This window comes from Pelodiscus sinensis, chromosome 11 (genome assembly GCF_052426305.1).
Source record: "Pelodiscus sinensis isolate ZL-2025 chromosome 11, ASM5242630v1, whole genome shotgun sequence".
Classification (NCBI taxonomy): Eukaryota; Metazoa; Chordata; order Testudines; family Trionychidae; genus Pelodiscus; species Pelodiscus sinensis.
The window spans coordinates 18635320-18650416 of NC_143062.1; the positions used below are offsets into that span (position 1 = coordinate 18635320).

The 15097-nt window shown below is 48.8% G+C and overlaps 1 protein-coding gene across 4 annotated transcripts in view; it reads right to left on the bottom strand.

Annotated features, from left to right (window-relative positions):
* Positions 1 to 14919, bottom strand: part of MACROD1 (mono-ADP ribosylhydrolase 1) — a 227060-nt gene extending 212141 nt beyond the window's left edge. For 2 of the 4 annotated variants that reach the window (XM_075939105.2, XM_075939106.2), the window contains exons 1-3: positions 8204 to 8648; positions 1220 to 1321; positions 710 to 829 (exon numbers count right to left, since the gene is read on the bottom strand). In XM_075939105.2, the coding sequence (XP_075795220.1) occupies positions 710 to 829; positions 1220 to 1321; positions 8204 to 8474 (493 nt within the window). In that variant the 5' untranslated portion in view covers positions 8475 to 8648. Of the gene's footprint in view, positions 1 to 709; positions 830 to 1219; positions 1322 to 8203; positions 8651 to 14777 lie in introns of those variants that run through there. The other 2 variants (XM_089781167.1, XM_089781166.1) reach the window with 2 other exon arrangements.
* Between the last annotated feature and the right edge of the window lie 178 nt (positions 14920 to 15097).

Below are 15097 nucleotides of genomic sequence, written 5' to 3' on the forward strand. Positions count from 1 at the left end.
TCACTAATGGGCAAGGGAGTTTTGCTCTGAACAAAGGTTTAAAAAGAATCTCAGATAAATCCATATCCATCAATCAGCCCCAAGCCCCAACCACCTCACAGAGACAACTCACTAAGCAGCAAGGTGACACAGCCCATGGAGACAAATATAGAGCAGCTATTGGTGGCAATAGATCCAGTCACCCTGCACAGCCAACCAAAATCCTAGACACGCACCATGATCTTTGGGCAGGCAAATAACCAACTCTACAGAGCACTTGGAACACCCTACACACACATCTGGGATAGGGTTAAGTCCTACAAAATTGAGGGGTTCCTGGGGGGGGGGGCAACAGAACTGACTGTGCAGAAGTGGCATAGGCTGCATGTTTTCTGAGCAGGCAGGAGCCCTGTGCTCCAAAACAGACAGGCCAGAGCCAAGTGGCATCCAGCCAGCAGCTCTTGGGGGCAGCCCAGCACCCTACACTTCAGAAACATGCTCCCTGCTCAGAGCATAAGCCTGACAGGCAGCTAGCACTCCTGCCAGCCTCAGAGGTAGATGGGAGCATGCTTTGTCCCACCTAGTCCTCTTTTTCCGTATGTTCACCATGGGGTATGACCCCCTGTGACCAAAAGCAGCTGCCCCAACAAGCAACATGTAGAGAGAGGGAGCTGCAGTTTCCATAGGAGCAGGGATTCTGGTCAGAAGAGCAGATCTGTGATCCACTCACCTGCATTGACGATTGCATCCATCTCCAGTTTCGTGATGTCCCGGCGAACAAGAGAGATCTTCTCATTCAGTTGATTGTCCTTGGGGAACTTGGCCTCTTCAGGTTGCTTCAGTCGGGCATCTAGAAACAAGGGGCCAAGGTCAGGGGTCTCCATGCCCTACAGGAGAAGAATCCAGCCATACGCTCCTTCACAGAACCAGGATTCTGGGATAGAAAGGGCAGGGCTGTGCCATGCCCAAAGCACGATAGACCTGGGATTAAGCAGAACTGAGAGGGAGAGCAGATTCCAAATTGGGGAGCCCTCCACTCCACAATTCACACTGGGGTTTGGGTTTTACTTTCAGATGGCTGAACTGGAAGCCACTTAAGTGCCCCTTAATCCTGACCACAGTCCTCTGCTATCCCAATCCTGGGGTTCCCCCACCACAGCTCTTTCAGTGCCCCTCAACCCTGACCCACAATGGAAATCTGCTACCCACTGACAAAGGGTTTTAAAACCTTAAGACTCACTTTTAGCCATTTTTTTCCAGGTGTCGATGTCCTTCAGTGTGATAAAGTCCTTGGTGTAGTAATGCTCCCGTCTTTGCTTCTGATTCAGACCTTTCAGGTATGCTGCAGAGGAGGGACAAGGCCCACAGAAGTGTTACTAAGGTAACGAGAATGAGGTGCCCCTATTATCACCCCCTGCACTTCCGTAGCACTTCTTGTATAGCTCAGTATTTCCCATCTCAGGGGAGCAAAACCATGAGTCACCACACACACACACACACACACACACACACACACACACACACACACACACACACACACACACACACACACACACACACACACACTTTTTTTTTTTAAACCATTGTATTGTGATGTTTTGATCTTTAAACTCCCCAGCCAGTGCACAGTGTTTGTGAGGGAGCAGGAGGGTGGAGGACAATTATTGCTGCCCACTCTCCCGCTTCATTAGGTAAAGAGACAAGGGCCCCTGCTGCACCTCTACCCGCATGTGCCCGAGGCCAGCCAGCAATCAATTCTGCCCCCACCTCCAAGTCAAAACTGTCCCCCATCACATCTTCCCCCTCAGCTCCACTGCTCACCCAGCCCTCCCCCATCCTCCATTCCTTCCCCCAGCCCAGCCCCACCTCTGTGCTTTCTGGGCTCTTTCCCCTCCCCCCTCTCTGATCTAGCTGGAGTGGGGTCCCCCTCCCCTTTCAGACTGGGGAGGCAGTTCCAGGCATTCTTCCCCCTCCCACCACTTAACGCCCTTTCTCCCAGGACGGGAGGCAGAGGAGCCATCAGTCACCCCCAACTCAGGTGATGAGCATGGCTTCAGGGATGCTGAGAGCACTTCTAACGGCTGCTCCGATTGGCTGCTCACCCCAGGAGGCAGGCAAGAAGGACAGGATCCAGACAGAGAGAGGTTCCCCAGACAATCTGGTTTGCCCTGCCCTCCTCCCGCCACTGCAACCACACTGCAAGAGCAAGGCACAAGGAGCTGTTCAGGGGAGAGGCCTTGCCTGAGGTGACCCCGCAGAGCAGGATAGACCCAAGCACTGACGTTATGCATGCTGAGGCTGGCGCACTCCAAGTGGCATGGTCCTGCCTACCCTGTTGTGGGAGCATCACTTCACACCCTTCCTGCTGAACCTAAGACTGAGGTCCTCTGCAAATGAGGGGTGTGCTGTGTCAGGGGGAAGGAAACCAGCCCTTGGAGCAAGTGCCCTGGGGCAGATCTAGGGTTACCACCCCTGAAATGCAAAAAAACCCAGCCCTCCACTCTTCGCAACCGCAAGGCAACTCCACAACCCCCTTTAAACAGCCACGTATAGTAGCTAGAGAGAGAACACAGAGACATGATTGACAACATTTTCTTACTTAACCTGCAGAAATAGGAATACTGAAGCATCATTAGCTCCACACGAATTTGTATTAGTACCCCAATAGGTATCCCAGTGTATTGTGATAGTAATGCAAATCTTTAGACTCACATAAATAATGTCATCTGCTGTTTTATTTTTAATCTGGCAACTGGCAAAGGCAAATCCATACAAAAAACCTGGTCTGGCTTGTCAAATATGAGCCAGACGGTAACTCAAGGCAGATCCCCAACTCCCCTCACTTCCCCTGAGCTTGATCCTAGCTCTGCCTCAAAGGTATGGGCTTCAGGAAAAAGCTGAAGGAGTGCAGTGGAGGGGGAATCTCTGGATTGTGCTATGCAGGAGGGCAGGCTGCACTAGCTTTCAGGACCCATGGATCCATAACAGATAGCCCTGAACTCATAAGACCATCGCGAGGCTACCAAGCTCTCACCACAGCTCGTATATTTTCTAAGCTGTAACAAGTAAGGGTAATTTTCTGAGGTTATGGTCACAATTTCAGTAGAACTTGGAAATGAACCCAGCACTCCTTCCACCTGGCTCCCCGTACACCACCCCACCACTTTCCAGAGTTCAAACACAAATTTACCAAGGGAATTTAAAGTAGGCTCTCCTGCATTACCTCAGGGGTGAATGCCAATGCAGCCCTCACCTTTGGAAGAGTACTGACCTGGTCCCCAAAAGAGGCTTTGGGCATATATGAGGGCATTAGACAGTCTCTGTGTTACTCACCACTTCCTGAATGGCACAGGCCACAGAATTTCAACCAGCTCTCCCTCTATTGAACCCAATGTCTTGTGTTTGACTAAAGCCTCCGGCCTGGGGGATTTGGAGACATCAGAAGATGGAAACTCCACCACTCCCCTCAAGAACTGCTTCTATGGTTAATCACCCATGTTATTAATTGAAATGTGTCTGGCATCAGCTTCCAGACATAGACTGAACGAGAACCTTTCTCTGTCAGGCTACAGAGCCCTTCAGTCCCTAGTATTTCCCCCTGCAAAGACCTATAACTATGTTACCTCTCGTTCTTCTTTTGAGCAGCTGACCAGACTGAGTTCCCCAAGTTTCTCATTCTCAGGTGCCTTCTTCCACCCGCAGATCATTTTGTGCTCTTTTCTGAAACCTCTCCACATTTTCAACCTTGATTTTGAAATGTGGCCTCCACAACTGGATATACCATCCCTACCTGGTCTCACTCATGCCATATTCAGAGTTAAACTCATTTCTCTGCTCTGTCTCACTCCTTCTCTCTTCATACAGGTAAGGACCACACCGGCCCTTGTTTTCCAGTGTGACACTGGGTGCTTCTGCTGAGTTGTCTGTCCTTGATGACCTCCAACTCCTTTACCGAGTCACCACTCCCCAGGATACAGTTCCCCCTTCTGTCGGGATGGCCAGCCCAACTTGTTCCTCTGACACACTTTGTTGGAATGGGCCTGGCTTACCAAACAATCTGTATTGCTCTAGAGGACCGTCCTCATCATCCCACTTCAAACATCTTTGAGTCTCCATACGTTTTAGTAGCAGTGATTTTATATTTATTTCCGGCCCATACATGGGGTGGGGGAAGGAGTGCGTGCAAAGGGTGCAAATGCATCCCCATGAGTACAGCATTTTGACCCAGCCACCCTCCCCCGTACGCTGACCAGGTAGAGGAAGGCTGGGGCTGATATCCCCCCTCTCTCCCAGGAGCAAGGCCAAGAGGAGGTTGGGCCCCAGGGGCGGGGCAGCCACCAGCCCCTCCTACAGCTCACACTCCCCACATAAATTCCTGTGTACAGACCTATACTTTGAAGGCACTGATGGTGTGACGGACCGGGCCATGTCTGGGCACAGCTGAGGGCGTCCGCTCAGGGCGAATTGCTCAAATCCGGGGCTCCTTACAGCCCCCAGACTGGTGACCTTTCCAAACAGGCCACAAACCAGTCCCACAGAGCGCTTCAGCTGCCTGCCTGAAGCCTCACGAGCAAAACCCTCCGACACCCCAGCAATATCCGTGCCCCAGATGGCCCCGGGCCTCATACACAGGTGGGGGGTCCTAACACCCAATCCCACCTACCCCGAACAAGTTCTATCCGGTTCCAAGAAATCAGACACAGATCCCTGGTCAATTTACCCTCTGGATCTTACCCACAAATCACGCTGGGCCAATCCTTTAGAATCTAAATCTAAAGGTTTATTATCGCAAGAAAGAAAAGCATGAGAGTAAGGTTGTTAAAGAATAGTACGTTACATGCACCGAATCTCCCAGTCCTCGATGCAGGCTCTAGCAGAGATGTTACAGCTGCTGGTTTAAAAGTCCTTGTTGCACATCCTAGCATCAGGATGGGTTCACAGGTCTTCCGGGCTCTTCGATCCCTGCAATACTGCCTCTGGGATGAAGTGCTGAGCTGAGAACAAAATGGCATTGGCCACATGGCCTCTTTATACCTCCTTCCTGGCCTCTTCTGGTATGCAGCAGGTCACCTGGTCCTCAGCCTCTCTCCGCTGGCCGCTCTTAGGTGTCTGCCCTCATGCTTTAGGTGTGTCCTTGGCCCATTGAGTGCCATTGTCCCACAGAGCCTCGCTAATTAGCATGTCCACAGGCCTGGGCTCTGCCCAATGCTCAACCACATGCAGAGAAGTATTCAGTATCCACACAGACTACAGATTCCTAACTACACACACAGACATTATACAACCACATAAATAGCTTACATAGGATTATTGGATAATAAGCTTCTATTCAGCACCCCACATGGCCCCCTTTTATACCATTTTCTGGGGCCAACACCCCACCTATGGGTACAGCAGTGATCTGGCTGCTCCCCTCAAGATCCAGTAACGTGACAGATGGCAATGTGGATAGGCATCGGGCCTAATACTGATCCTTAGAGACCTTCCCTAGGAATGCCCTGTAAAGTAGATGCCATCCCACACACCTCCATGTGGCCACATATAGTACTACAGACACACTCTGCCTTAATTTCTCTAACTGGGCCACCGGGAAGATTGGCAATTGAAGGTCTCTGTTATTAACACAAACACAAGACCCTCGCCCAGGCTTCTTAGCAGGAGGCTGATTCTATCTGTGTTTCAGTCCTGGGCCCTGTAGCCAAGTGACACTCTGGCATGATTCTTTGCAGGCCAGGACCCTCCAGCCGACTGCAGCTCTTCTCCAGACAGCACAGCCACAGGAGGTCCAACCTACCAGGATCTATCTAAGAACCTCTAAATTAAATTCCTTTCCCTGGAAGTTTTCCTGCCCTGTACCACTAGCGCTCCTGCCCTTTTCCTAGCAGCCAATTCACTGTCATTCCCTTTAAAGAAGCCCATCAGAATAGAGAGGGCCTTGCCTCTGACTCCTTCTAAAGGGCCAGCCACCCCGAGACATATCTCTATTCAACAGGGATTCACCACTGTCAATTACTTTTTGAGATCTATTACCCAGTTCTTACTCCAGGAAACGTGCTCTTCTGATATTACATAGTGCTTATTATTGTTGTGCAGTGTGACGCAAACGCCTTACATAAGTCTCAGTGTATTGCATCTCTGCAGTTACTGTTACCAACCAACCTTGCAATCTCTTCAAAGAAAGAAATCAGGTTTGTTTGACAAGCCCTATTTCCTATCAAACCATCCTGACTGACAATAATTATAGGCCCTTTAGATCTACATCATCTGAATCCCATATCAGTTCTTTCATTATTTTGCCTGGGACTGATGTCAAACTAACCAGCCTATAGTTACCTGAGTCATCCCACTTGTCCTTTTTGGAAGATTTGAATAACATTAGTACTCTTCCAGTCTTCTGAAATGTCCCCACTATTCCAAGCTTTATTAAAAATTACTATCAAGCGAGCCAGAGACCTCCTCAGATAGCTCTTTTAGGACTCTGAGGTGCAAGTTACCTGGGCTGGCTCATTTAAAAATATTTAACCCTCACAGATGTGCATTAACTTTGCCCTTAGTTTTGGACTGAAAATGTTTTACCTTCATCATGTAACACAAATGCATCATTCTCCATCTTTCCAAATACAGAACAGAAATATTTATTGAACACTTCTGTCTTTTCTGCATCGTGAACAATTTTACCATCTCCACCTCATAACTGGGCTGTATCATTGCTAAGATTTCTTTTGTTCCTAAGACACTTAAACTCCTTCTTTTCCTTGGCCCTGCCAGAAATGCATTTTTCTTTGATGCCTTCAGCCCTCCTTATCGGTTTTTCTACATTTCCTAGATTCTAATTTAGATCAATTGCTATCTATTACCCCTCTTTTCCATTTGTTCTATATTACTTTCTTTTTAATTTCTAACTGCTGCCTTCACTTTGCCACTGAGCCAGACTGGGCTTTTAGCCAAAACTGTCATCTTTCTTGATTGTAGAATTGTGGCTTTTTAGCCATCTAATAAACTCCTCTTAAAGAACTTCCAATTTTCCTGTCTTGGAGCAATCCCTCAAGACAGCCGTGCAAAGGGCCTAGGAAATCGGGCTATGAGGAAGATAATCCCTTAGATAAGGACTGAAAAGGCTGTTGAACCTAGAGCAGGAGGGCTTGGGTGAGGCTACATGGATGCTGAATCTCATTATAAACTGAAAGGAGCAGGGAAGAGGGCTTTGGTGTTGGGTTTTTAGGTATTGTGCCAGCCCCAGCAGGGGTGCAACGATGAAATGCAGAAGCACCAGTCAATATGAGCCCCAGTTATACCTGCTACCCCATCTTGCACTGGGGCAGATTCTGTCTCTTACCCTGGGTTTGTATGGTGCCTGGCACAACAGGGTCCTGTTCTTGGCTAGTGCCTGGCATTACTATGATGAAGAGGATTAATAACGCAGGGGGACTGTGTCAGCAGCACAACATGGATACCTTTGCATCACACTTTCTGTCACTGACTGTGCCTGATAGGAAGTGGTTGGCAAATACATTCTCCACGTCCAGGGCAGCTTTCATGGTAGAGTCAGGGCTGGCTCGGTAGAGCTTCAGGCATGTGGTGCTGCAGTGCCACTAGCAGTTGGTGCAGAGCATTCTATTCCCATGGTTTGGTTTTGGCAGGCCAGCACCATAGGGAACAGCCACACAGCTCCAATGCACCAGCTCTGCTCTCCCTGCAGCACCTGGCCTAGGAAGTGCTACCTCCCTTCAAGGAACTTGGGAATGATACAGCTGCCAGTTGAGTTCTGGGATATGGTACAAGGGATGCTGGGAGCATTGACACACATATGCTCTCCCACAAATCCAGAAGGGGATCCCACAAATCACCCACCGTGTACTGAGGCAGCACAAGGCATGATAGGATTCCTACTTATGCTGCATGGCTAGATGCAGAGACAAGGGATGATAGAAGAACAGTGTCAGTTTTTAACAAACCCAATGCACTGTGGCAACAGACCCCAACTGTTCCATATCCAGGGTGGATTTCTGTGCTGGCATACAGACTCCCTGCAAAGCTGCATAGTGCCCAGAGAAGGGACAAATGCCCTTAGGGGGGTGGAAATTAGACAGGGTAAGTGGCCCTATATGGAGGTGTGTTGCAAACAGAGGTATGATGCCCAGCTAAAGTGGCGCATGGGCAGAGGGAAGGAGTAGCTGGGCACGTGCACGTGCACACACACACACACACACATCCTCACACTTACTTTTTGCCTCTTTCCAGTCAGTGGACGTGGTCAGATCCACCTTAGCCGCCATGCTTAGTGGGGGAGCAGCTGCCCAGCTCCGGAAGGCTCTGGATACCAATTGGACTGTGCTTGGGGGCTGGCTGCTAGCACTTGGGTCTCTGCAGCTCCACGTGCCCCTCCTGAAACCACCCAGCACCCTGGGGAGCCTGCCTTTCCCCCAGCCCCCCAGAAGCTGCCCTAAGGCTCCAGACAATCTCCTGCCTGGCAGGGTCATGAGAACCCCTAGCATGGCAGCACAGAAAGGAATGCACTGGGGCTCCCTGCCCAGCCTCCCTGGTTGGTCCCTGAGCAGCCGAGAGAAATTCTTCTCCCTTATTTACTGCACCTGGTATTTGGCTTGCAAAGGGGGGTGGGAGAGGGGACAAAGTTGCTGCGGCTGCTGGGAGGCTACAGACTGAAACTCACCAAGGGCTTTGCACTCAAAAACCCGCCCATCTCTGCGCAAGGGATCCTGGGAAATGTAGTACCGACCCCATCCAGGCTCTTGCATTTCTCTTCTTTGCCAGTAAAGGGCTCTGATGCAGCAAACAAATACAGGGAGCTGAGCAGGGCTTGTGTCTTGGGCTGGCATCTCAGGAGGCTGATCCTGCAAGGGGGGCCTACCATGGACGTGTGCTTTCCTGCTGTTAGCTGGTTTCACGGCAATATTTCAATGCCCCTTTCCCATCCTTCATTGAATTATTATAGTACTGCCAGGCCTGCTGATGGCAGGTGGAGGGAGGGGTAGCAAAGAGGGCAACTATTCTAAAGGACCCGAGCTCCCCTTTAAATTACTGCTGCAGTGCTACACGGCATATTCCAGGAGGCTCAAAGGCGGGGTTGGGGAACCTAAGGCCCAGCGGCCAGATACAGCCCCCAGCTTGCCTGGATCTGGCCCCCAAGGCTCAGGGTCCTCCCCACATCCCCTCAACATTAGGGAGATCATGTTGGCCCTCCCCCACTGACCCCCGCAGGGCTGGAGCACCCAATATGTGTGTGTGGGGGGGGGAGTCTCTTTCTGGTTCTCAGCTGGAGAAATTTGTTTTTTGGGTCTCACTTTTTTCTGCTTCTCACTCAAGTGGAGCCCCTGACCCAAAAATGGCTCCCCATGCATGCTCTAAGGGCTGGGGAGGGGAGTTTGGCATGGGGCACTTGGACCACTCTGGAGGCTGGCTGCCCTGACCCCACTCCTTTCAGGTATGCAAAGCCGTGTCCCCCCCACCTTGCCCCGGGGCCCAACATGGCTATCAGCTTCCCTGAGCACAGCCAGCCCCACCCCTGTTGTTCCGGATGCTATACAGATCCCAGCCGAGAGACTTGGGCCCTGTTGTGCTGGGTGCTGCACCAATAAAGGACAGACAGTCCCTGCCCTAAAACAATAACAGACAAAAGGTGAGAGGCCAAACAAACAGAGAAAAGTCTATAGCAGACCCTGGACTAGAACCCAGACATCCTGAACTGCAGCACTACGCAGTGGACCATTCTACCCCTGAGCAATCACATTCATGATAATATCGTATTCCTGCAGCTGAAGCAAACATAGGGCTGGGCATTGCAACTCCAGGCTTCTAGTCCCAGCCCTAGGAGGGGAGTGGGGTGGAGAGAGTTATAGCAGGGCTGGGCTGGGAATCAGGATTTCTGGGGTTTATCCCCAGATTTCCCAGTGACTAGCTGTTTGATTTTTTGGCGAGCCTCTTTTCTCCTCTATGCCTCAGCTCTTTATAAATAGAATGGGGATAACATTATTTATCACCTAAGATCACATGGGGGCATTAATTCACCTATTTCAGTAAAGCCCTGAACATAAACGCAAAACAGAATTCATCCACATTTGCCCCTCAGTGTCCCTTGCGACCACCGAGCTTAGCTTTGAAACCTGGGAGGCTGAAAAAATGTGGAGCAAGCTTTGCAAACTACAGTTCCCAGAATCCCAGGCAAAACAAGCTGTCATTTAACTTCAATGACTGGTTCTCAACCCACCTTCAAGCTTTTTGTAGGCAGGAAACGACATGCTACTTTTAAAACGCAATCATTTATTTGCAAAGGGGACACGCACGTGGGCTGTTTAAACAGCACAGTATGGTAGCTTCCTCACTATAAATAGATGTTTGCCTCCTGAATGTGCAGGGTGCCTTGGCAACCCTACTAAATTTAGCAGTGTTAGTCATACCAGAAAACATAGATGTCGCTTGCTAGGAGACATGGCCTTTTGCTAGTCTCCGGGGCGGTTGCTTTAGTTAGATCCATGCTATCTAAAGAGCAGGGCATCCTCTTTTATGTCCTGAACCCCTGAATTAAGATCTGCAGGTCTTAGAACAAGACTTAAAGATTCAGTTCTGCATTTATCACCACAAACTGCTTATTGGTCCTTATTTTGCAGAATTAAAATGCACTTCACAACTATCTATAGTTTTGCAAACTCCCTAGGGATAAATCAGTGTTATTCCCCCCTCTCAGGAAAATGAGGCACAGCGCAGCAAAATGGTCACTAGCAGAGTAGAAACCAGGCATCATGATTCCCATCTGCACCCCGTGAATACTAGACTCCACTTTTTTTCCACAACTAGGGACAGAACCCAGAAGTCCTAAGTACCAGACCCCCCTGCTATAACCATTATCTCTAAAAAGGAGTGAGGTATAAGGATAGAATCCAGGAGGCCTGATTCTCAGACCTTTCCTGCTTTAACCATGAGACCACCTCTCCTTAGAGCTAGGAATAGAACCCAAGAGTCCTGGCTCCTGATTTCCAGTTCCTCCTCCCCCACATCAGCTCCTTCAAATGTTTTACAGAAAGCAGCCCAGAAGTTTGCACTGCAGCTTCTGCAGGCGCTTCCCACCATGAAACTCCTCTGTGAAACAGCTGAGATTTGTGCCCAATGAGGAAAACACCCTGCAATTATATGACATCAGGTAAACCCCCGGGGTCACACTGAGTGAAATTGCTGCAGGGAGTTGAATCCTTGCAAAGGTACTTGTGTATATGGAGCATCCCGCAAAGCATGTGCACCATGTACAAAAATCATATCCTGGGAAATACACAAGTGCACAAAAATTATGTAACCCATCCTCTTTGCTGTACATTGCTCTTACCAAAATTGTAGCATATATACCATAGCACCTAATACCCATTTTGCATACCATTCCATGCCATGTGTCACCATTTCAGGGTAGCTGCACCTGTATTCCTTATCTGTGTGGTCTCTCCAGTAGTGGCCAGTCAGGGCTCAGGCTCTTTGGGTATGTCTACACTACGCAGCTTTTAGTGACAAGGCTGCGTTGACACAGCCTTGTCACTAAAAGTGAGCATGTGTGAATGCTGTTTATTGGCATTTTTGTCAACAAAATACTTCTACTCCCAAATAGGAGGTTTTGCTTTGTCAACAGCCGAGTGCTCCTTCCGACAAAGCAACATTCACACTTTCACTTGCCACGGCAAAACTGTCTGTTCATGATGAAAGGGGTACTTAAGCGCCCCATGAATGACAAAAGTTTTGTTGATAAATTGCAAGTGTAGACATAGCTTTTGTCTACACTTCTAAAAATTAAAGCGCAATCATGACAGCACTGTGCTTTAAACTGAAAGTGAGGCCACATCTAGAGCACTAGGAGAGCTCTATATCAGTGGTCCCCAACATTTTTACACACAAGATCACTTTTTGAATTTAAGTGCAATCCAAGATCTACCTCAAACCCAAATATCCTTGCCCCCCTTCCTTTGTGCTCCTTGCCCTGCCTCTCTCTGAGGCCCTGCCCCTGCTCACTCCATCCTCCTCCCTCCCAACACTCACTTTCACCAGCTGGGGCAGCGGATTGGGGTGCAGGCTTGGTCTTGGATTAAGGGATTTGGAGTGTGAGAGGAGCTCTGAGCTGACCTTGGGGCAGGCAGTTGGGGTGCCAGAGGGAGTTCTAAATGTAGGCTCTGGGAAGGTATTTGGATGCAGAGGGGTCAGGGCTAGGGCAGGAAGGGGGTTCATGTCTTGGGTAAGGGTTCAGGCTGTGGACTCCAGCTGGGCACTGCTTACCTCAGGTGGCTCCTGGGTGATGGTGCAGTGCGGCTAAGGCAGGCTCACTCCTGCCCTGGCCCTGCACCACTCCCAGAAGCAGCCAGCAAACTTGCTCTATCCCAAGTCCTGTTGTGCCCCCTCTCTGCTCTGTGGAAATACAATACAGGATGGGAGAAGGGGGCACCTTGACATCAGCACCCTTTCTCTCCCTTCCCTGCCCTGCACAGCAAACAGGAGGCTCCTGGGAGAACAGCTCCAAGGTAAAGGGCAGGAGATGTGCAGAAGTAGGAGAAGAGGCAGCTGAAGTGCTGGCACTTGATAGCCACGTGGCCAAACCAGTCAGGATCACCTGTCAGAGGCTCCAAGATCTACCAGTAGGTCCCAATCTACTGGCTGGTGACCACTGCTCTATGTAAACCATCTCCAGGAAGGGAACAGCTAACAGTGCTGGGAGCCCATTTACACTGGCACTTTATAGTGCTATAACTTCCTGTGCTCCAGGAGGGGTGTTTTTACACACCCCTGAGCCAAAAGTTGCAGCGCAGTAAAGTGGCAATGTAGACTTAGCCCTAGAGTTTTAAGGCTGCACTGAAGAATCCTCCCCATACACTGTAATATCCCCAGCCAGCCATTCTGCCTGAAGGCTAGACCTTAGTGTTTTTATGAGTGTGACCACATAGGTCTTTCTGAGCAAAGTACATTTTAACAACCAAAAGAAAAAAGCACACAAATACAAACAGTAAAACTCCATATAGGTTTACTAAACGCGATAGACATCACCCATCAGTTTAATAGGGTGCGTCTACACTGCACCCTTACCTTAAAATGAGCTACGCAAATTGCGCAGCTTATTTTGAGGTAATTTCAAAAGAGCTTATTTCTACATAGTGCCAAATTTCAAAATAAAGCACTATTCCAAAACATCCCTTAACCTTAATCGAACCAGGGTTACAGGAACACCAGAATAGTGTACCTGTTATTTTGAAATATTTTGAAATAATGGGCTGCTTTAAAGATGCGGAATAGCTATTTGGGGATATTTCTGATATCCCAAAATAGTGCCGTAGTGAAGGCGTAGCTATAGAGTCCTAGTCAAAACCTTTCAGCAAGGATGGTTGAGGTTTCCCTAGGAGCCAAGATCCTGTCCATCTATTTAATCAAAAAGAAGACTCCCAAGACTCTCCAAACTCAGTTTTTAGATACCCAAAGTCTTTGTTTTCTAGTCTATGGATCAGTATATACATGGAAACCACCCAAGTGTTATTCTTTCTGGAGCTGGTTACAATTTCTATAGCTGTTTTTTGATCCTGGTATTAGCTGAGATACCCCACAGAACTGTGTACAATTCCTTCCTCAAAATAATAAGCTAAACTTTCATAAATGTATTACAATAGACTCTCCAAGAACACTGCATGTGGTTGCAATCAGTGTTTCCTGTAAACTGTGTGGTTGAGCAGTTCTTGATAAGAAATTCGAATGCCACCTAGTGATTAGCAGAGTGAGTTTTTTTCTACTGGTGGTACACATTTGCACATGCCTCAGCACACACAAAGTTTTATTCTGCACATGAATGGAAAACATTAAAGGGAACACTAGTCACAATAGTCAGCCACCATGACATACAAATTTCATACAGTTTGTACCAAGGGATAGTTGTTTAAATTCTAAGACGCACAACGTTTGCACTCATTTATTTACAACGAAACTCTGGCAAAGACTAATAGTTCCAGGCAAGTGGGACTGGAATAGCGCCGCTATATTATGGCACAGTGTTTCTCAACCAGTGGTACAAGTACCCTTAGCAGTACTCGAGAGAAGTCCGGGGAGTACGTCAACACAACTGAAATTTGAAGAAAACTGAATTTTTGTTTTAAGTTTTACAGCACTTTATTCTTTTTGTCCTTTTTACACCCAAAAATTGCATTGCCTGCCCAGCTACGATTAAGTTGTTTAAACAAATGTGTTGCAATAATAGAAAAAAAAATTAGAGGGGTAGCCGTGTTAGTCTGAATCCGCAAAAGCGACAAGGAGTCCTGTGGCACCTTATAGACTGACTGAAGTGTAGGAGCATAAGCTTTCGTGGGCAAAGACCCACTTCGTCAGATGCATGATGAAGTGGGTCTTTGCCCACGAAAGCTTATGCTCCTACACTTCAGTCAGTCTATAAGGTGCCACAGGACTCCTCGTCGCTTTTGCAGAAAAAAAATTGTGAGTCTGAAAACTGTAGGTACTGGGGGGGGGGTACATATAATTTTTCTTAAGGAGTACCATATTAAAAAAGGTTGAGAAACACTGTTGCAGCATGCACGTGCTCCCCAGTAAGTACAGGCACACAAAAGATGAGGCAGGTACAGGGTGCAAAAAAACAAGAGAAAAATACACATGGATTGGGCGAAGGAGTAGGACCACAACCACAGAGCCTGCTCCCCTCCCTGGGGCGTGCAAGCTACATGCAAACAACCTTCTCCAGCAGAGTGTGTACAACGCACGCGTGAAAACCCAACCGTATTAGGGGCCACGGAAAGCACATGCAAATGTGTTTCTCTTACACGCATGCGCAGACACCGCCTCTCGGGAACTCCAGCTCAGCCCCCACCAGGCAGAACGTCCCTCCTTTAAACTCTTGGAGTCGCCCAATAAGGAAGCGATGATGACGTAGACCCGCTCCGCTCAATCAGGACATAGCGCCTCGCATGTCGTCACCTTGTTCCTCAGAACCAATGAAACGAATGGAAAATTCCAGAAATGTCTCTAACCAATGGACACGGCCGTTAGAATCACGAGGGGTCTCCAGGCCAATGGATTTTGAAGATTGCTGAGAGTATTAGAGATGCTAGCCAATCACATGGGCAGGGCGGGGGGCGTGGTC